General features: G+C 37.8%; 1 protein-coding gene across 10 annotated transcripts in view; it reads left to right on the top strand.

Moving 5' to 3' along the window:
- LOC139152471 (breast cancer anti-estrogen resistance protein 3 homolog) overlaps nucleotides 1–18,132 on the top strand; it is a 105,335-nt gene that overhangs the window by 25,365 nt on the left and 61,838 nt on the right. Inside the window, exon 1 of one of the 10 annotated variants that reach the window (XM_070725610.1) lies at nucleotides 1,316–1,422. The exons of 7 other annotated variants lie outside the window; for them this stretch is intronic. In XM_070725610.1, the coding sequence (XP_070581711.1) occupies nucleotides 1,374–1,422 (49 nt within the window). In that variant the 5' untranslated portion in view covers nucleotides 1,316–1,373. Of the gene's footprint in view, nucleotides 1–1,315; nucleotides 1,423–1,549; nucleotides 1,865–18,132 lie in introns of those variants that run through there. 2 more of the 10 variants (XM_070725609.1, XM_070725612.1) reach the window with 2 other exon arrangements.

Below are 18,132 nucleotides of genomic sequence, written 5' to 3'. Positions count from 1 at the left end.
TGGAGTGGAACGCTTTAAAATTCTAAGTCCTAAAATTCTGAAAGATGAGTTGTGAAAAGTTTTTGTGGAGTTTCCATGTGTGTGATGTGTATAATCTCACTTGTACTGCCTATGTTATGTTAGAGAGGTCTTGTAACTCATGTTTTTAGCAGTATGAGACATGCACGGTTTTTATCAGTTTTTATCTCTGAGCAAATTGACAAACTGAGCACAACTTTTAAGGGAGAACAAAGGACTTAATTTCACTTTAACAGTCGATGTTAACAACTACAATTATGCAAGAACAATAGGAATTGAGGAGGAATGCCACTTTTATTAATCGTTTGTAGCGGGGGACCATATAAGCAAAGTTTTGCCTTTGTGTACAGAAATTTGTCTGAACGTGTATAAAATGCCTTGAAATTACCATATCAAAGTTTATTTTTTCACACATGCATATTTGTGTCAATGGAATGTGTTTTGGTATTTGTTTTTAATTATGTAACTGTATTTTGAGAAAATCTGGATTTGATTAACATTCTTTTGCAAAGCTAGCAGTATTTTTATCCTTACATCTTGTGAAAACATGGTCTGCTCTCTGAGTCTTGCAAATAATTGCATGTTTAAATTTGTAGGCCAAACAACATCGACTCACCAAGATTAACACTTTTATAGTAATATCATAAGTTAGAATAAGGAAGTGGAAAATTTCAATTTTACGTCTCAATATCTTTCATGTCATAAGTTGAAAATACTCTTTTCAGTTTTATTAGAAGCTCACATTTTGAAGTTTCCGTACTTTTTGTATGCATTTGCAAATATGCTGTGAATGTTGAAATCATAGGTCAGTAAACATGACTAAGCGTCTGGATCAAGTACTTTTAAATTTTGTTACCATTCATTTTACCTGTGCATTTACATAGAGATCTTGTGTCAAGGGGAACAAGTTGATATGGACTCTTTCCGTGACTTTAATCCTATCGGTTTCTTCGAAAGTTGTGTTCAGTTAATCATTTACAGAGATAAAACTGATAAAAGACTGCCCCTCATTTAGAGAATTAAGTTTTCAAATGTTACACAAAAAAGCTGAAGATAACTACGCCATAATACCAAAGTCTATGTATTGGCATTTTCCCCACAGGAGTGCAAGCTGTGTAATTACATGTAAAGTAACTTTTCAAGGCTTCACTGATACTTGTGAGAGAAACTAAACCACTTCTTTTTGAAAAGAACTGCTTGCACTTGAAAGTTATAGTTAAAGTTCTTGACAAACACATGGCCTTGTCAAGAAGGTGAAAGACCCGGCTATAAGCTTCTCAGTCTACAGAATCAGTTTACATTGCGGACACTGCAGACAGGGTTAAGGCCACAGGTGGCCAGTTTGTAAGAAGATTATGGCTAAACCTGGTCCTGTCAAAATACAGCAAAACTTGCCGACAAGAGGTATTGAGTTTTTTTCATTGATTAGCTGTCTGATGTGAGTCACACTGCCCTTTCTGTTTTGCAGAGCTCATTGTCATTTTGCTGTCACTGTTTGTCATTTTGGCTGTCCACCCATTGTCAAATGCTGGTGTCAATGGCTTTTTGTTCTGAAAGCGTGTCAACTGGATTAGCATACTGGACGCTATTCAGTACCTGTGTTGCATTTTACTGTTGACATCATCCCCTTCACCAGCGCTGCATTACCTGGTACGTGACGTGCGTCTGTCAGGGCTTAAAATTTATTATGAGTGCGGCTGATAGAGTCACAGTTCAATGACACTGCATGTACTAATTCCTCTGTGAGGGCTTCTTCGATACCAAAGCACTTGTGTAGCAAAACTTTCTGAAGAAGATTTCCGGTGATAAAAAACCTCAGCAATGTGGACTTCACGGAGACACAGTGGTATGTAGAAAAGTTGCGGTCTTTGGCTTGTTCTCTCCCACAGTGGTAGATGGGTCTTCCTGGATCCATTGTTATACTTATTACGGATGTCTTTGTTCAAAGCACTGCTGTGCATGGATATTGGTGTAGGCAAAATGTCTTTTTCTGGAATTCGCCAGAGAATGGACTAAAAGTGGAATATAGCCAGACTTCCTGTGGTACGGTATAATTGCTCATCGTGTCTCTGATGAGCTACCAACATATATAGAGTGTACAATCAATGAAATGTTAAGGGTCTAGCGTGACATACAGTACGTCATATGTAAAACAATTGATTGACACTGAAACAAGCTTAGTACAAACACAGTCCCGTGGATAGAGGGACTGTGGTACAAATAATTCACTGAGTATGCTTCATCAGCAGTTTACTTGTGCCATGTAGTCAGGGGTTTTTGATCACTGTTTAGGGACTTCATTATTTGGTTAACCAGTCTGCATGTATTATAACACAGATCATATGACAAAACTTTGTATGTGCCAGGTTTTGTTTTTGGGTTCATGTCCCACGGGAGTCACCCTGTTTTGTGGGAATGCACGTATCCACATGAAGCCACTCAACTGTCCAGTGTGGGACTTGGTAGAGATAAATGGCAAAGCAGTTAACACACACTCTCTCTCCACACCAGCATGAAGTCAAAGATTTATAGAATGCCATGCTTGCATGGGATCCTTGTGCTGCCTTACACAACCTTGTGGCCCAGAGAACAAAACCAATAGAAACTAAACTATGGTCAATAACCTTCATAACCTGAAACTAAAATATAACCTGACTTCATATCGGAAATCCAAGCATCGATCGGTACATGGTTATACATGGCACAAGTTGTTGTATCTAAAACATGAAAATATTTTTAATTTGTTACCTGCAGAAGTTTTATTCACACATGTACCCTTACCCTTGCACCATTCTGTTGAAGGACAGAGTTTCTTTGGAGGGAACAAAAAGCAATAGAAACTCATGAAACATTCAACCTTTGCAATCCCATTGGTTTATGAGTCTATGGAGGCACTGGAAGCATATGTTTATTTTTCACCATGAACCAAATTAGCATTATGAAATTTTTATGATCGCCACTGAGGTATTCATACACAAAATTTCTAATGTGTGGAAAAGGTCACATAGGATGATTTCATCATCTTCTGAGCTATTTATATGTCTTTTTATATATGTCAGACAAGAATTGCACAATCAAACTAAACAAAGGTTGTCTGCCAAGGATGTGTAGTTATCTGAATAATTTATACCTATAACGACTTTGAGTTGACAGCTTCAATGGTGCACGTTGAAGGGTGGTGCTCGTTCCGGAGGGATGACATCAGCTGCCTTATAAAGCTTATTGATTCCATTGAAGGGTGGGCAAGTTTTATTACATTTCTTGATGACTGCCAACACATCGGCCATATATCTTTTACGTCTGACTTTTAACCCTATTACCAGCGAGCTAATGGTACAGCCTTTGTGTATTTCAATTCTAGGCTTGGACAATCACAAATTTAAAAGAGGGTTTGAAAAGTATTTTGGTAGAGGGAATGTGACTTTGATTTTATCAAATGTAGGACAGGGGCTGAGGGCTAACCAAGTTCTCAGTCAGGTTGTTTTGGCATACAGTTGATTCAGCAGGGTCCATAGCGTGCAATGACAGAAAGTATTTTGATAGTAAAGAATGTGTATGGGTGCCATATGCCGTAGGAAGCCACTCATAACTATACCACACATCTGCTTCCTAAGATATCAGCTATGATTTCAACTTGTCAGGGCTTGATCGTTATCACATATGGTTAGCCACTGTGCACTCTTTCATAATATTATTCCGGAATCTTGATATGAGATAGGACACGTACTGGAGTCTTGTAATTTCCACGTGTGCTTTATGATTAATCAAGCGATGATATTGAATAACTGCTCTTGGAGTTTGAGTTCATGGACTGAAGTCGTTTCACTGTCATAGAAGCAGGTACATTCAATTGAAAGGTGACTTAATTTGCATCAGTGTTACCTGCTTGACGAGCAATATGCCACGATAATTATCAGTATGTCTTGCATACTGTATACCTGGTACACCTCATCTCAGCAAAGCAAAGAATTGTTTTGCCGGTCCAATGGGTTTGTAAACCATAAAATTTCACCCATTGACCAAATATTTAATACCTGTTCAAGGTAGGTGGGCAGAGTAACTGGTATTTCAAAGTCTGTTTTACATCTGTGGCAATCTAAGAATATGGTTTTAAAAAAAATACAAATTTTAATATTTCAAAAACTATTTGAGGTATAAAGTCAAAATCAATAGACCAAGAATTTTCATAACAACTGTTTTGCATCGCTGAAATATTTCTTTGTTGTGGATATTTTCATTGTGTTGTCTTACGACATACACAAACACTTTCTTGCTAGTATGTACATTGTGTCCATAACGTGCCAGAACTACTTCTCATACCAATTTTCAACATGAGAATCTCATTATTACTGTATATATGTAGCCTTCATTCTTAAATAAATAGTTTGATTGGCAATACTGAATTTCCCACAAGTCACATACGTGTTCATCTGCATGTGGGAAAATGCATCTTTTGGACTGATTTTTGGTTAAATGTAGATCTTTTTAACCTGACAGTTTCTGCCATATTATTTTATGACTGTACAAAGATGAAAAATATATTCATGTGTTTTCCATTCACGTCTTTTTTTAAAAAATCACCAGCAAGTGTTTCCATGGAGACCATACTCACACTTTTTTAGCTCCGCTGTCAGCGACGCGGAGCTTATCAAATAGGTTGATTTTCCGTCGTCGTCCGTCGTCGTCCGTCGTCGTCATCGTCGTCCGTCAACAATTGCCTTCTCCTCTGAAACCGCAAGTCCAATTGCTTTGAAATTTTATATGCAGTTCACTTGGGGTGACCTCACTTAAGTTTGTTCAAATCGTGGTGAAATTTGCATATTTGTATTTTTGGGGCATTTTTTGCTGTTTTTGGTAAAAAAATCTTCTTCTCTGAAACCGCTTGTCCGATTTCTTTGAAATTTAATATGCAGTTTACTGAGGGTGACCTCATTTAGATTTGTTCAAATCTTGGTGAAATTTGCATATTTGTATTTTTTAAGGCAATTTTTGTCATTTTTGGTAAAAAATCTTTAAAAATCTTCTTCTTCAAAACTACCAGTCAGATAGCTTTGATATTTGGTACATATGTCCTTAGGGATGATCTATTTCAGATTTGTTCAAATTGTGCAGAAATATGCAAATTTGCATTTTTAAGGCAATTTTTGCTATTTTTGGTCAAAAAATGTATTTCTCAAAAGGTACTGGTCTGATAGTTTTTGAAATTTGGTATACAGGTTTCTACAGATGAGCTAAGTAATATATATTGAAATTATTGTGAAATCTGTAATTTTGTATTTTTGGGGCAATTTTTGCCGTTTTTGGTTAAAAAATGTGTATTTCCAAAACTACTCATTTGATAGCTTTGAAATTTGGTATACAGGTTCCTACAGATGAACTAAATGATATTTATTGAAATTATGATGAAATCTGCAATTTTGCACTTTTGGGGCAATTTTTTTCCGTTTTGGTCAAAAAATGTGTATTTCCAAAACTACTCATCTGATAGCTTTGCAATTTGGTATACAAGTTCCTACAGATCACTTTAATGATATTTATTGAAATTATGATGAAATCTGCATTTTGTAATTTTGGGGCAATTTTGCCATTTTTGGTCAAAAAATATGTATTTCCAAAACTACTCATCTGATAGCTTTGAAATTTGGTATACAGGTTTCTATAGATTAACTAAATGACATTTATTGAAATTATGATGAAATCTGCAATTTTTATCACAACTGGAAGTTGTGATATAGAGGTGGTTTCAACCGGTGTTTGATGTCGTCCATTTCCGTAAACGACAAAAAGTCAAAAACTGCTGAACAGACTGCGTTGATATTTGATACCGATACATAGACTGGTTCCAAGGTTCCAATTCCGAAAAATGGAGCCAAACGGAGCGGCGGTTAGATAGTTTTGGGAAATTTCTAACCCCCCTTTTTAACTAATTGATTTTAGGGGTCTTTCATATATGTAGTTTTGGAATGTACACCAATCCTGCATTGTGGACTGTTTTATGAGTTGTGGAACAGAAATGAGGTTTTGATGAATGTTAGAAATATGCAGGATGACTGATTCGAAGTATAAGAGATTTCTATGCTCTTTTGGGCATCAAAAGCATTAAAAAAAAACATATTTCATAGTTTAGATTCTCACTTTTGAGATGACCCTAGGCATTTGTTAAGTAAACATCCTTGAGTCAATATACAGACTTGACATTCCAGAGATTAAGTATCCACAACCTCACATGTTACAGTCTTTCACTACAATGGTATGGCCCAAACCCATTGTTATCAATGGAGAGTGTGGACCTGTCTACAGGAAATTGGGGTGAACGGTTAGACAATGACGTTACAAGTTGTTGGTTAGTTATCAAGGTAGCACCAGCATAGAGTCCTGAGCATCTGTCCATGTGTTCTCACAGCAAATTACAGGGAAAAAATTATTTGAGAAGTTTCTCTCCTTTAAATAGAAAAGAAGTATATTACAATTTAAAGCTGTCATGGATGGATTGCTCTCAAATGATCTGAAACACAGTTATTGCCCATTAGCAACAAATCTACAGCAAGATTTATGTAAAGTTCATGAACTTACACAAGGTATTAGATAAAAGATGACCATGACTTTGCTACTTTTCAACATTTATTTCAATCAGATTTCCCCAGCTTAGTGTATAATTTTGTAATCTTAATTACTGTCAACTTAGCTTTACTAACTTATTCTAACCTCATTATTCTTACATTAGTGTTATACCTTATAACCACAAAATTTCAAGAGATGCATATATGATTGTCACTTAACAAACAATTTACAAATATGTCTTCTGCTATTTCTCCATATACATATACATGCCTCTTTTCTCATAAAAATGAGCTTAAAATCGCAATGTGAAAAATAGTCTTTCAGCTATATGTTGCTCATTGACTTCGTGGTCTGTCTAATTCACAGTGAGTGTGGTTGTTGATAAATGCCGATAATACTAGGCGGTCATTATGTCCAAGCGCCATTGGCGGTATTTTTTAACATAATGACCATAGGTCATTATCACATCTGGAAGTTGTGATATAGGGTTAGCTTCAACCGGTGTCAGACAGACTCAGTGTCCATTTTCTGTAAACGACAAAAAGTCAAAAACCGCTGAACAGACTGCATTGATATTTGGTACAGATATTCAGACTGGTTCCAAGGTTCCGATTCCGAAAAATGGAGCCAAACGGAGCAGGGGTTAGATAGTTTTGGGAAATTTCTAACCCCCCCTTTAACTAATTGATTTTAGGGGTCTTTCATATATGTAGTTTTGGAATGTACACCAATCCTGCATTATGGACTATTTAATGAGTTGTGGAACAGAAATGAGGTTTTGATGAATGTTAGAAATATGCAGGATGGCTGATTCAAAGTATCAGAGATTTCATGCGCTTTTGGTAATAAAATTGATAAAAAACAACATATTTAATGTTTTAGATTTCTTGTTGTGAAGTCAGTTAAGTTTCGGCAGAATCACAGGTCAGCAGTTGAGGGCAGCGTAGTTAATCACGTGACAAAAGTTGATAATGCAGCAACAACTTTAATTCACTTAGAAAGAACTCCTATACATTACAGTTAGTAAACTGTCTTGTTTGGCACAGACAAAAATCTTTGTGCAGTTGACATCTTTGAGAATCGGCAGAGTCAAATATTTCTACTTCCAGGAGTTCCAATCTCATATCCAGTTGTATAGTTTGTTTTCTTGTATTGTGACAAAACCATCTTTATCGTATTTACAATCAAAATAGAGAAAAACTAGACAAGAAATTAGAAAAGATTTGGACTTATGCAAATGATCTAAATGAGCATGCAAATTTTGTGCATGTCATTAGAAAAGAGTCCAAGTTCAGGCGCATAGAAGTTACACAGAGTTCATGAATATTTACAAGTTTAGTTACTCAGAGCCAACTTATTTCACAATACTATCCACACTGGAAATGTCCACACAAGTAATATCGTGGAGATTCCGCGACACTCCCTGGGCAAGAAATTGTCCGCACAACTAATATTTGTTTATCATTGGCTAAGTTGTTGGGCAAGTCTTTTGTTTGCTTCGATTGCGGCTCGTCTTGAAGGGCGTCGTCGAATTCCTAGTTTAGTTGATTTAGTTTCATCGGCTTGAACAGCTTGCATGTCACAATGTTCTTGAGTTAAGGTCTCTGGACATTCTATAGGATACAGTAGATTCACAGGTCGATTGATGCATTTCCTGGACGGCAGAATTACCCTTGCAGCTCGACATTCTCCATCTCTACTTTGAATCAGATCATGAACTTTCCCCAAGTTCCATGATCCACGAGGCAAATTGTCCTTGACAATCACAACATCGCCAGTCTTTGGTTGAGAAGGAGCTTGAATTCTTGGTGCACTTAAATGTCTCTGGCTTCTCTCTCTCAAATTGAGTATGTAACTATCTCTCCACCTGTTCCAGAATCCGTTTAGAAGTCGTTGACCTTTCTTCCAGGTTTGTAAGAGTTTCTCAGCAGATGACATTCTGGTTTGTACTCTAGGTCAGGATCATCATAGTCAGGCTCAGCATTGGGCATTCCAGTCTTCTGATTAAGAGTCAGGAAATCTGCTGGAGTCAAGGTTATTGATGAGTTGATATCATCATCTACGTAAACCAGTGGGCGGGTGTTCACAACAGCTTCAGCTTCAATCATTAATGTATGAAGTTGGTCGTACGTGAGACATGCTTTTCCTATAGCTTTCCGTAGGCACTTCTTAACACATCCAACAAGTCTCTCATAAAAACCTCCCATCCATGGAGCAAGTTCAAGGATGAATTGCCATTTGATGCCTTGATCAGTCATGTACTTTCTGACACCACGGTCTATGATGACATTCATCCACACTTTGTCCAGGACAGACTTTGCTAGTTTGAACTGAGGAGCGTTGTCAGAAATTATTTGCTCAGGGGTTCCACGGCGAGCAATAAATCTCCGTAAACACAGGAGAAATTGTTCTGCTGACATGTCCTTTATCAGTTCAAGATGAATTGCTCGCACAGCTAAACAAGTGTACAAGCAGATCCAAACCTTTTTTGTACCCGAAGTTTCTTTGATGAACAAAGGTCCAAAGTAGTCAAGTCCAGTATATGTAAATGGCGGTGATTGAGTCACTCTCTTCCTTGGTAATGGTGCCATAGCCGGCATCTTATATGGACCGCCTTCAGCTCGTCGACAAACTCTACAGTCATGGAGGATTCTTCTTACTTGTGAGCGACCTTGAGGGATCCAGTACTCGTGGCGAGTCTGAGCCAATGTCTGTGAAGTTCCTGAATGAAGAAGCTTTTGATGATAGCTCTCAATCACAAGATTGGTGAAGTGGTCCCTCGTAGCGAGCAGTTTTGGGCGAAGAGCACCTTCAGAAAGTTCGGAATTTATGAGTCTTCCATGGCACCGAAGTAGCCCTTTATCATCTAGTTGTATGCCTAGCTGATACTTCAGGTTGTGTTTTCTATTTCTTCTTATGGCTTCCAAAACGTCAGGAAAGTTTCTTCTCTGAACATGAAGTTCCCAAAGGAGTTTTGCCTGTGCGATTTCCTTTACAGTTAAGGGGCCTTCTTCAGAATGCTGTCTCCTCAGTTTCTTTATGAATCGACTAGCCAGAGCAGTAACCCTAAGAAGCTTTATCAGTGATGAGAATTTCTTGTCATCGATGCCAAAGGGGCTAGTTGAGCTGCAGTCTTCCCCTGACAACAGACCTGTTTCATATAGTATTCTTGTTCTTTCTTCTGATTTGATAGTTTGCAACAGTTCTTTGTTGACTTCGGATACATTCCAAGTGGGCCAAGTGTCTTCAGGATTACACAACCACTTCGGACCATGCCACCATTTTACCGAATTTTTAAGTTCATCAAAGGATATTCCTCTTGTCGCTATGTCAGCAGGGTTATCCTTAGTGTCAACATATCGAAATTGGATGCAAGAGTTGGATTTAATTTCCTTCAGTCTGTTTTCCACAAACACAGTAAGAGGCTTCTTACTTGTCATCCATTTTAGCACGCACTGAGAGTCTGTCCACAACATTTTGTTTGTAATCGGAAGTGAAAGTTCCTTCTCTACAAAGTTGAGGGCCCGTACACCAATGAGTACGGCAAGTAATTCAAGTCTTGGTACACTTATTTTCTTCATAGGTGCAAGACGGGTCTTGGAGAACAGTAGATTGACCTGACATGATTCCCCTTTCAGGTGACGCAAGTAGACAGCTGTCGAATAAGCACGAGTAGAGGCATCACTGAAGCACATCAGTTGATATTTTACTTGTGTAGTCTCTTCGCCAGTCCCTATGAATCTTGGGAAACGGTGAGAAGAATGAGTTGCAGTTGTTCAGCAATGTACTTCCACCGGCTTAGACTTTCTTCGTCAAGTCTTCCATCCCAATTCAGTTCCGCTTTCCACAGTGATTGTAGAAAAAGCTTTGCATTCAGTGTTACTGGAGTGAAGAATCCAAGGGGGTCGAAGATTGAGGAAATAGACTGCAGTGCTTCTCGCTTTGTAGACACTACTAACAGCTTCTCTATTTCAGGACCAGGTACAGTCATTGTGTCTTCTTTCACATGCCAGTTCGATCCTAGGACTTTAATCTTGTCACCTCTTGATTGATCATGCTCTGGTATACGGTTCAATAGTAACTCTGAGTTGGATGTCCACTCACGTAAATTCATGGAAGCATTTGAGAAGATCTTCTTTGCTTCAGTGTAGAAGTTGTAAGCGGATTGTGGAGCATCAGTTCCGGTAATTACATTATCCACATAGATATTGTCTCTTATCTTCTGTGCGGTCTCACTTCCATCTTTCTTTAAGTGATGGTCCACTGTGGCGGCCAGAAGAAAAGGACTTGAAATCACACCAAACGGGATGCGGCAGAATCTGTAGATCTGAAGGTTACCCTCTACCCGTGGAATTTTACGGTCCTTTAACCAGAAAAATCTAGTAACATCTTTATCAGGCGCTTGAAGTCCCACTTGTAGAAAGGCTTTCTCAATGTCCGCTACCATGGCAACTTTGTTCAGTCTGAAACGTAGTAATAGTCCACATAAATCTTTCAGCATGACAGGTCCTCGGTAGAGACATTCATTGAGATTCTTAGAGTCCTTCGTTACTTTGGCAGAGGCATCATACACTATTCTTACTTTCGTGCTTGTCTTCATGGGATTAATCACAGCATGATGTGGTATATAGTGTTTTTTGTGTCCTACTTCAGATGCGTCTGTCAATTGCTCTATTATCTCTCTTCTTCTCTGTTCTTCAATAATGGCATCGTATTTTTCTAGAAGGACCGGGTTTCTTGGACAGTTTCTGGACCAATGTCTTTAAACGGCCATAGGCAAGTTCACGATTTTCAGGCAAGTCAGGCTGTTCCTCTTTCCAAGGCCACTTGACATGGTATCTTCCATTTTCAAATTTCACAGTTTCATTGAAGTGTTCGAGTGCTCTGTCATCATCCGATTCTTCATAAGAGTCTCTTATCCCGATTGCTTCCATACTCCAGAAGTCTGCAAGATTTGGCGTTACGTTAAGTGAAGAATCAGGACTGGTATACATAGGAGTCGTACTACCAAGTTGACTACCAAGTGTGAGTATTAACATACTCGGCTCATTTGCTGGTTCAGGATTACCTGGTGTTCTTCCAGTAAGTATCCATCCAAGTTTGGAACCAAGTAAATGAAGGCCAGGCTGGACCTTCAACTCTCTGTGGCAGGATCAGATCCAAATAGTAGTCGTTACAAATAAGTAGTTCAATAGTTGAAGTTTCCGTTTCCTGAGGTAGTGAATCAGCCAAAGGGATATCTTTCCACAAAATGTCCCAGTTCTGAAATGTCTCAGTGTTAATTGGCATTCGGTGTAAAGTTCCAGTGATTTGTGGCACGATGTTTACAGCGACAGTCATAACAGAACCATTTCGAAGACAAATGTCCAATGTAGTCACTGGAGATTTGATCACTTTTGAGTTTTGAGTTCCAAATGTGACAATAGACATCTCTTCGACAATTCCAGTTTTCAGTCTTAGTTTTCTTGCAAGATCGTCTGTGATGTATGATCTGTGACTTCCGGAATCAAACAGGATACGAACAGACTGTTTCAATGAAGAGTCTGGATTTTTGATCATAGTAGTGGCAGTTTGCATGAGAACGATTTCTCCGGAAGCCATTAGAGCCTTTTCTGTATTGGGTTCAGCATCTTTAGGAAGTCCTTGAGTGAGGAGAGTGTTCTCTTTCCTTGTAGATGGAACTTTTTAGGACAAAGACTGCTATGGTGATTCTTTCTTTGACGACAGAAAAAACATGGCTTATTGACAACACAGTCTTTCAATCGATGTCCTTTCTTTAGGCAGATATAACACTGACCTTTGACCTTCTCTTTTCTTGCTTCAACAGTTGAATACTTCATGCATTCATCACTCCAGTGGTGTTGTTCACAGAAATGACAACGTTTCTTAGGATTTAGCTTTTCACTGGCTTGATGAGTTGGTCCCCTCTCACCAATAACCAAGGCTTGAGCAGATGATACCGATGATTCTGCGTTTAACTTGGATGCTGATGGTGACTTCTTAGGGGTTGCTTTGTCCTTTGTGGAAGGAAAGTTGTGTGACGTCTGTCTATCAGTTGCTTCGGAAGCCGTGACATACCGTTCAAGGAGTTCTCTGAGTTTACATACTGTCCATTTCTCTCTAGACCCTTTTTGCAGCTCGAGCTGGAACAGTACCTCTTTGGGAAGTTTAGACGTGATGATTGAAACAAAAATGTCCTGATTAACATCCTGTCCAATGGCCTCTAAACTTCTTAAGTGTTTTTCAATACCATCGTATAGTGTTCGTAGACTGCCTGCTTGATTTGCAGATACTGGCAGGCTGATCAATTTCGAGTAGTGTGCATTAATTACAGTTTGATTATCTCCAAACCTCTCACAAAGTAATCTCACGGCCACATCATAGTTCTCATTTGAAGGGATCATACCTGATATAGCGTTCAGTGCATCACCATGAAGTTTACTCCTCAGGTAGTTGAACTTCTCTATTCGTGACAGATGAGAGTTCTGATGTATAGTACACTCAAAAGAGTCCCAGAATTCTTTCCATGCAAGCACATCACCACTAAACGATACCAAATCAAGTTTAGGCAGTTTCACGGAGACTGGAGATGGAACAGCAGATTCAGATTGCAATTCTCCAGATGGATATGAGTGCCGCTCAAGTTGTTGTTCTTGGGCTTCCAGTAGTTTCTGAGTTTGAAACTGAGTCTGCATTTGAATTTCGACCAGTCTTTCCATCTGTTTTGGCTAGACTAGATTGTACAGTCTTTGCTTTACTTGAATACTGTTCTCTAATGCCGTTAATTCACCGACACAGTCTCCCACAGAAGCCATAAGGTCAGTTATTTTGACCTCTTCATCGTCAAGTTTTTCTTTTTCTTCTAAGGTTTTAGTTTCTTCAACCAATAAGGATAATCTATCAGTGGCATCTTCAAACTTCTCAACATAGTCTTTCAGTTTAGTTTTTGTTGCATTAATTTTCCATACTTGAATATCCTCATCTTCATCTTTTGAACTTTTCAATATGGCGTCTGCTTTCAATAGTTCTCGTTCTAGTAGATTTTTATACCTAGTTCTCAGTCCTTTTAAGTTGGGGAGTGACATCTTTGAAGTTTCTAAAGTCAGTGAAGTTTAGTTGAAAGTTGATGGAACTCACCACTTGATGAAAGTTCTTGGAGTTTCTTCTGCGTTGAAAAACTCTAGTTTCTTCAGTGTTGCTTCTACAGTTGTTCACCCAGTCTTCACGGGTAGAGTCTTCAGTATATCCTCTTAAGTTGCAGCCCAAAGTTGTGGTAGTGTTCTTCTTAAGTCTTCTCCTCTTACTGATCAGTCCCCTTCAGTTCGGTTCCGTTCAGTCCTGTCCAGTCCAGTCCAGTCCAGTCCAGTCCACCACTTCCGTAGTTTCTGTGATGTCCACCAGTTTCTTCACGCCAGTTCAGTCCACCAGTTCCATTCCCGGGTTTCGGCACCAGATGTTGGGAAGTCAGTTAAGTTTCGGCAGCATCACAGGTCAGCAGTTGAGGGCAGCGTAGTTAATCACGTGACAAAAGTTGATAATGCAGCAACAACTTTAATTCACTTAGAAAGAACTCCTATACATTACAGTTAGTAAACTGTCTTGTTTGGCACAGACAAAAATCTTTGTGCAGTTGACATCTTTGAGAATCGGCAGAGTCAAATATTTCTACTTCCAGGAGTTCCAATCTCATATCCAGTTGTATAGTTTGTTTTCTTGTATTGTGACAAAACCATCTTTATCGTATTTACAATCAAAATAGAGAAAAAACTAGACAAGAAATTAGAAAAGATTTGGACTTATGCAAATGATCTAAATGAGCATGCAAATTTTGTGCATGTCATTAGAAAAGAGTCCAAGTTCAGGCGCATAGAAGTTACACAGAGTTCATGAATATTTACAAGTGTAGTTACTCAGAGCCAACTTATTTCACAATACTATCCACACTGGAAATGTCCACACAAGTAATATCGTGGAGATTCCTCGACATTTCTCACATTTGTTATGACCCTTAGCATTACAGACTTGATGACATAACTAGCTGCTGGACCTGTTTACTGGCGCATTGATTTAAAGACAAAGATCGTTTTATTTTGTAATAAGGACGTGTGATTTCGTAAAACATAGTCTATTAGCCTGGAAATGTGATTTTTGCGAATATTGCTTACCCCACTGACAAACAGTGTGGTTTGAAAATGGCTGGAATTCGCTACTTCGGGACTTTGTTTTCTGTGTGCATTTACTGACAAACTCCAAACCCGCAGCACCTACCCATTCAGTATTTCATGTACAGGTGTACCCAGAGATAGAGTAGTTTCACAATGTGCCAGTTGTGATCAAGTGCCATTGGCGCTATTTTTATTTTTGGGGGCAATTGTTGCCATTTTTGGTCAGAAAATTTTATTCTCAAAAAACTACTCATCAGATAGCTTTGGTTGACATGTTCTTAGGGATGATCCGATGTGATATATTCAAAGTATGATGAAATCTTCAATTGTGTATTTTTGCAGCTATTTTAGCCACTTTTCTCTGGCCACTGCATTGAGCTATCAAAGATTTCCACCTTCTTCATCAACATGTGTCAAAAATAGTTATTCTCTACATAAACACAGCGGAGCTATATCGGCCGCTAGGTCGCTTGTTGTGTAAAAAACGTATTGTGCCTTTCATTGCTTCCTCGTCACTTCAAAACTGACCTAGAAAGTTTGAAAGTATTGCAGAATGTTCAAATGTTCAAGACTTGCCCTTTTGAGTTTCATTCTATGAAGAGTGAGTTTTTTGTAATGAGAAAATTGAAATAATGTTGAAATGTAACGAAAAAATGGAGAAGTATGTGGTCAAAATGCCACTCTGGTGGTCCTGTGTGTTGTCAGCCAGCGTTTATTCTGTTGTGTAAACATCAACTGCTATTGTCCAGCATACTACCACTGAGCAATCAGATACCATGGCTGTGATGATACATGCTTGATAACACACCCTACAATAGATGAGTTAAAAGTAACAGCAAAGGGAGATCATGTTTTCACACTGTGATGAAAGATGCTAGTTAGAGACGCCATTCACGGATTATACCGAAATGAGGAACTGTGAAGTCCATAGAAAACATAACTTCCTGTTGCACAATAGTAGGCTTAGAAATTGTGTTCCTGAAAAGCGCTATTTTCATGCAAATGAGATGTTTACAGGAAGAAGATGATCTCCAAATACTGTCAGTTGCAGAATTTGTATCAACTATAGTCCATCTATACCTGTATTTCTCAGTAATTTTCTTTCACTCCATGAAATCACCATAGTCTGTCTAATTTTTTGAATTTTAATTCACCTACCTCCCAATGAAATTACTGTTTGCCTATTGATGTTCTGATTGGTGATATTTCATCCAATTAGAAACAATAGAAATTAGGTTGCTTGTTTACTTTGTCAATTACCATTATGGGAAATAAGGCTGACTCACAGTATTCTTTGGGGTCTTTTTATAAATTTATTAGATGTGCATACATGACACTAGTTTGCATAAAGTTAATGTGATGTTGGAAGTAGATATTTATCTTGCTTCAATCGGTTCTCAAAGTTTTATCGCTGCATTGTATTTCTTGTAATTTTTCATCCAAACAAATTCAATATGATATCAGTTTCATTTAGATGCCAGCTGATATAAATTGTAGCTCAGTGTTTTGTGATTTCATGAAAATGAGAGAGGCAGTGAAGCCGTCACATAATTGATGTTTTTTTTCAGAACTGAAAGTGGCAACCATCTGTTGTAATTATCAGTGTAAGATGATTTAATTAAGTGCATTTTTAGTGGTATCAAAGAAAACTTAATTTACCGGTATGAGTAATCAGGTAATTATAGCTAGCCAATTCTGTGGTTGTTGTAACCATTGGCTGATTGTAATCTACCAAAGCCCTGGGGAAATTGGCTAATTTTCTGTAATTAGACACAATTATGCTTGGAAGCATCACTTTGATAATTGGCAATCAATAACTAATTTGGATCTATTGTTGTGTGCTGCAGTTGTGATCAGGAAATAAAAAATGTTATCATTATCTAGTTTTACTAGAATCAAACTCATCTTGCTGTTGTATCCAACTGACTTGTGGATGCAGAGTGGTCCAAGTTTCTAATCAAGGGGATGATACTTTCTCAAATTTACAATATCACTATTAACCTGTTCACCCCTGTAAACAAGTCCAAACTCCCATTGATAACAATAGGTTTAGGTCAAACCATGATGGTGAAAGGGTTGAAAGGTAGGGTAATTCTCTGTTCATGTACTGAATTAAACATGTACTTTGTGGCAATAAATATAGCAACTACTTGAAAGTGTTGCGTGTATGTTGAACTTGTATCTTTCAAACAACAACCAATGTTATTACTTGTTTGAAAAATGCATTTACTCCATTTGAAATATTCACATTGATTTGTTGGCATCACAGCTGAGAGCTAGCATCAATTGTTATGCTAGCTTTCATCAAGTGTTATATCAGACTGATTGCAGTAATGATCTCAGTTCATTTTCAACACTCATCTGACATTTGTGATTTGTCATGTGACAGACATGATAGGTATTGATTAAGTGAGTTTTATAGTTTCAAGTAATTTACTCATCAGGGCAACCTCAGAGGAGTCATTAGAATATCAACTCATTGCAGGAGTTTTCCCTTTGATATATCTATGCTGGTTTGATAGGGCAATTTCAGCAAACACCTTCACCTGTGAACTTTTCCAAGTTATGGCAATTGATCACCATTGATTAATGTATTTGACTTCCAAAGTTATAAAGTGAAAAACTAAATTATGCAAGAACTTTAAAGTGTTGTGCGCAGATCCAGTTAAGTAGATTCGGGATTTTATTTTTAATTTAAATGAAAATCTATAATTCTTGGAATGATACCATTTGCAAGTTAAATTTAATATTAGGTGTACGTAGTCATTGTTAACCCTTTGAGCGCTGTTATTTTTTCCCACCAAAATTTTAGTGCTGCATTTTACCAATTTTTATGAATTTTTCTGTAATTTTTTGATAATTTGGGACCAAATGGACATCTCATTTCATTTGCTACAGTTTTTTTTTTTCAAAATTTTGGTAGAAATCTGAAAAAAAATTAATTGGGATATATTTTAAACAGGTGATAAAAATTGACTTTAGCATTCAAAGGGTTAACATTTATATCTGCCCGTAAAATTAAGCACAACCAATTCATGTTCTTCAGACATTATACATAAAGATTCTTTTCCGGGAAAGAAAATTGCCTTTTACTGCGATTCACAAGAGCAATAAATGTAGGTTTCTCTGTCAAAAGATTTAAATTGTGTTATTCAACCACCATAGTCAAAGTGAAAATTTGTAAGCCCTGCAATTGAAACAAAACATCAATCCAAAAGTTCAACCTGACAAGCAACTGCAAATTACAAGGAGTAATTCTAAACCTGTGTGACTTGGTGTGTACAAAAAAGTGGCAGAGTTTAACAAGACCTAGCTAGGTAGTATCATGACATTTTGCTAACGTATTTCAAGTGTCATCGCCACTGGGAGTAAACATCAGGTTTCATTT

The sequence above is a fragment of the Ptychodera flava genome, chromosome 16 (genome assembly GCF_041260155.1).
Source record: "Ptychodera flava strain L36383 chromosome 16, AS_Pfla_20210202, whole genome shotgun sequence".
Taxonomy (NCBI): domain Eukaryota; kingdom Metazoa; phylum Hemichordata; class Enteropneusta; family Ptychoderidae; genus Ptychodera; species Ptychodera flava.
Note: the sequence above shows the minus strand (reverse complement) of the source record. Positions and strands in the feature narration are given on the sequence as shown.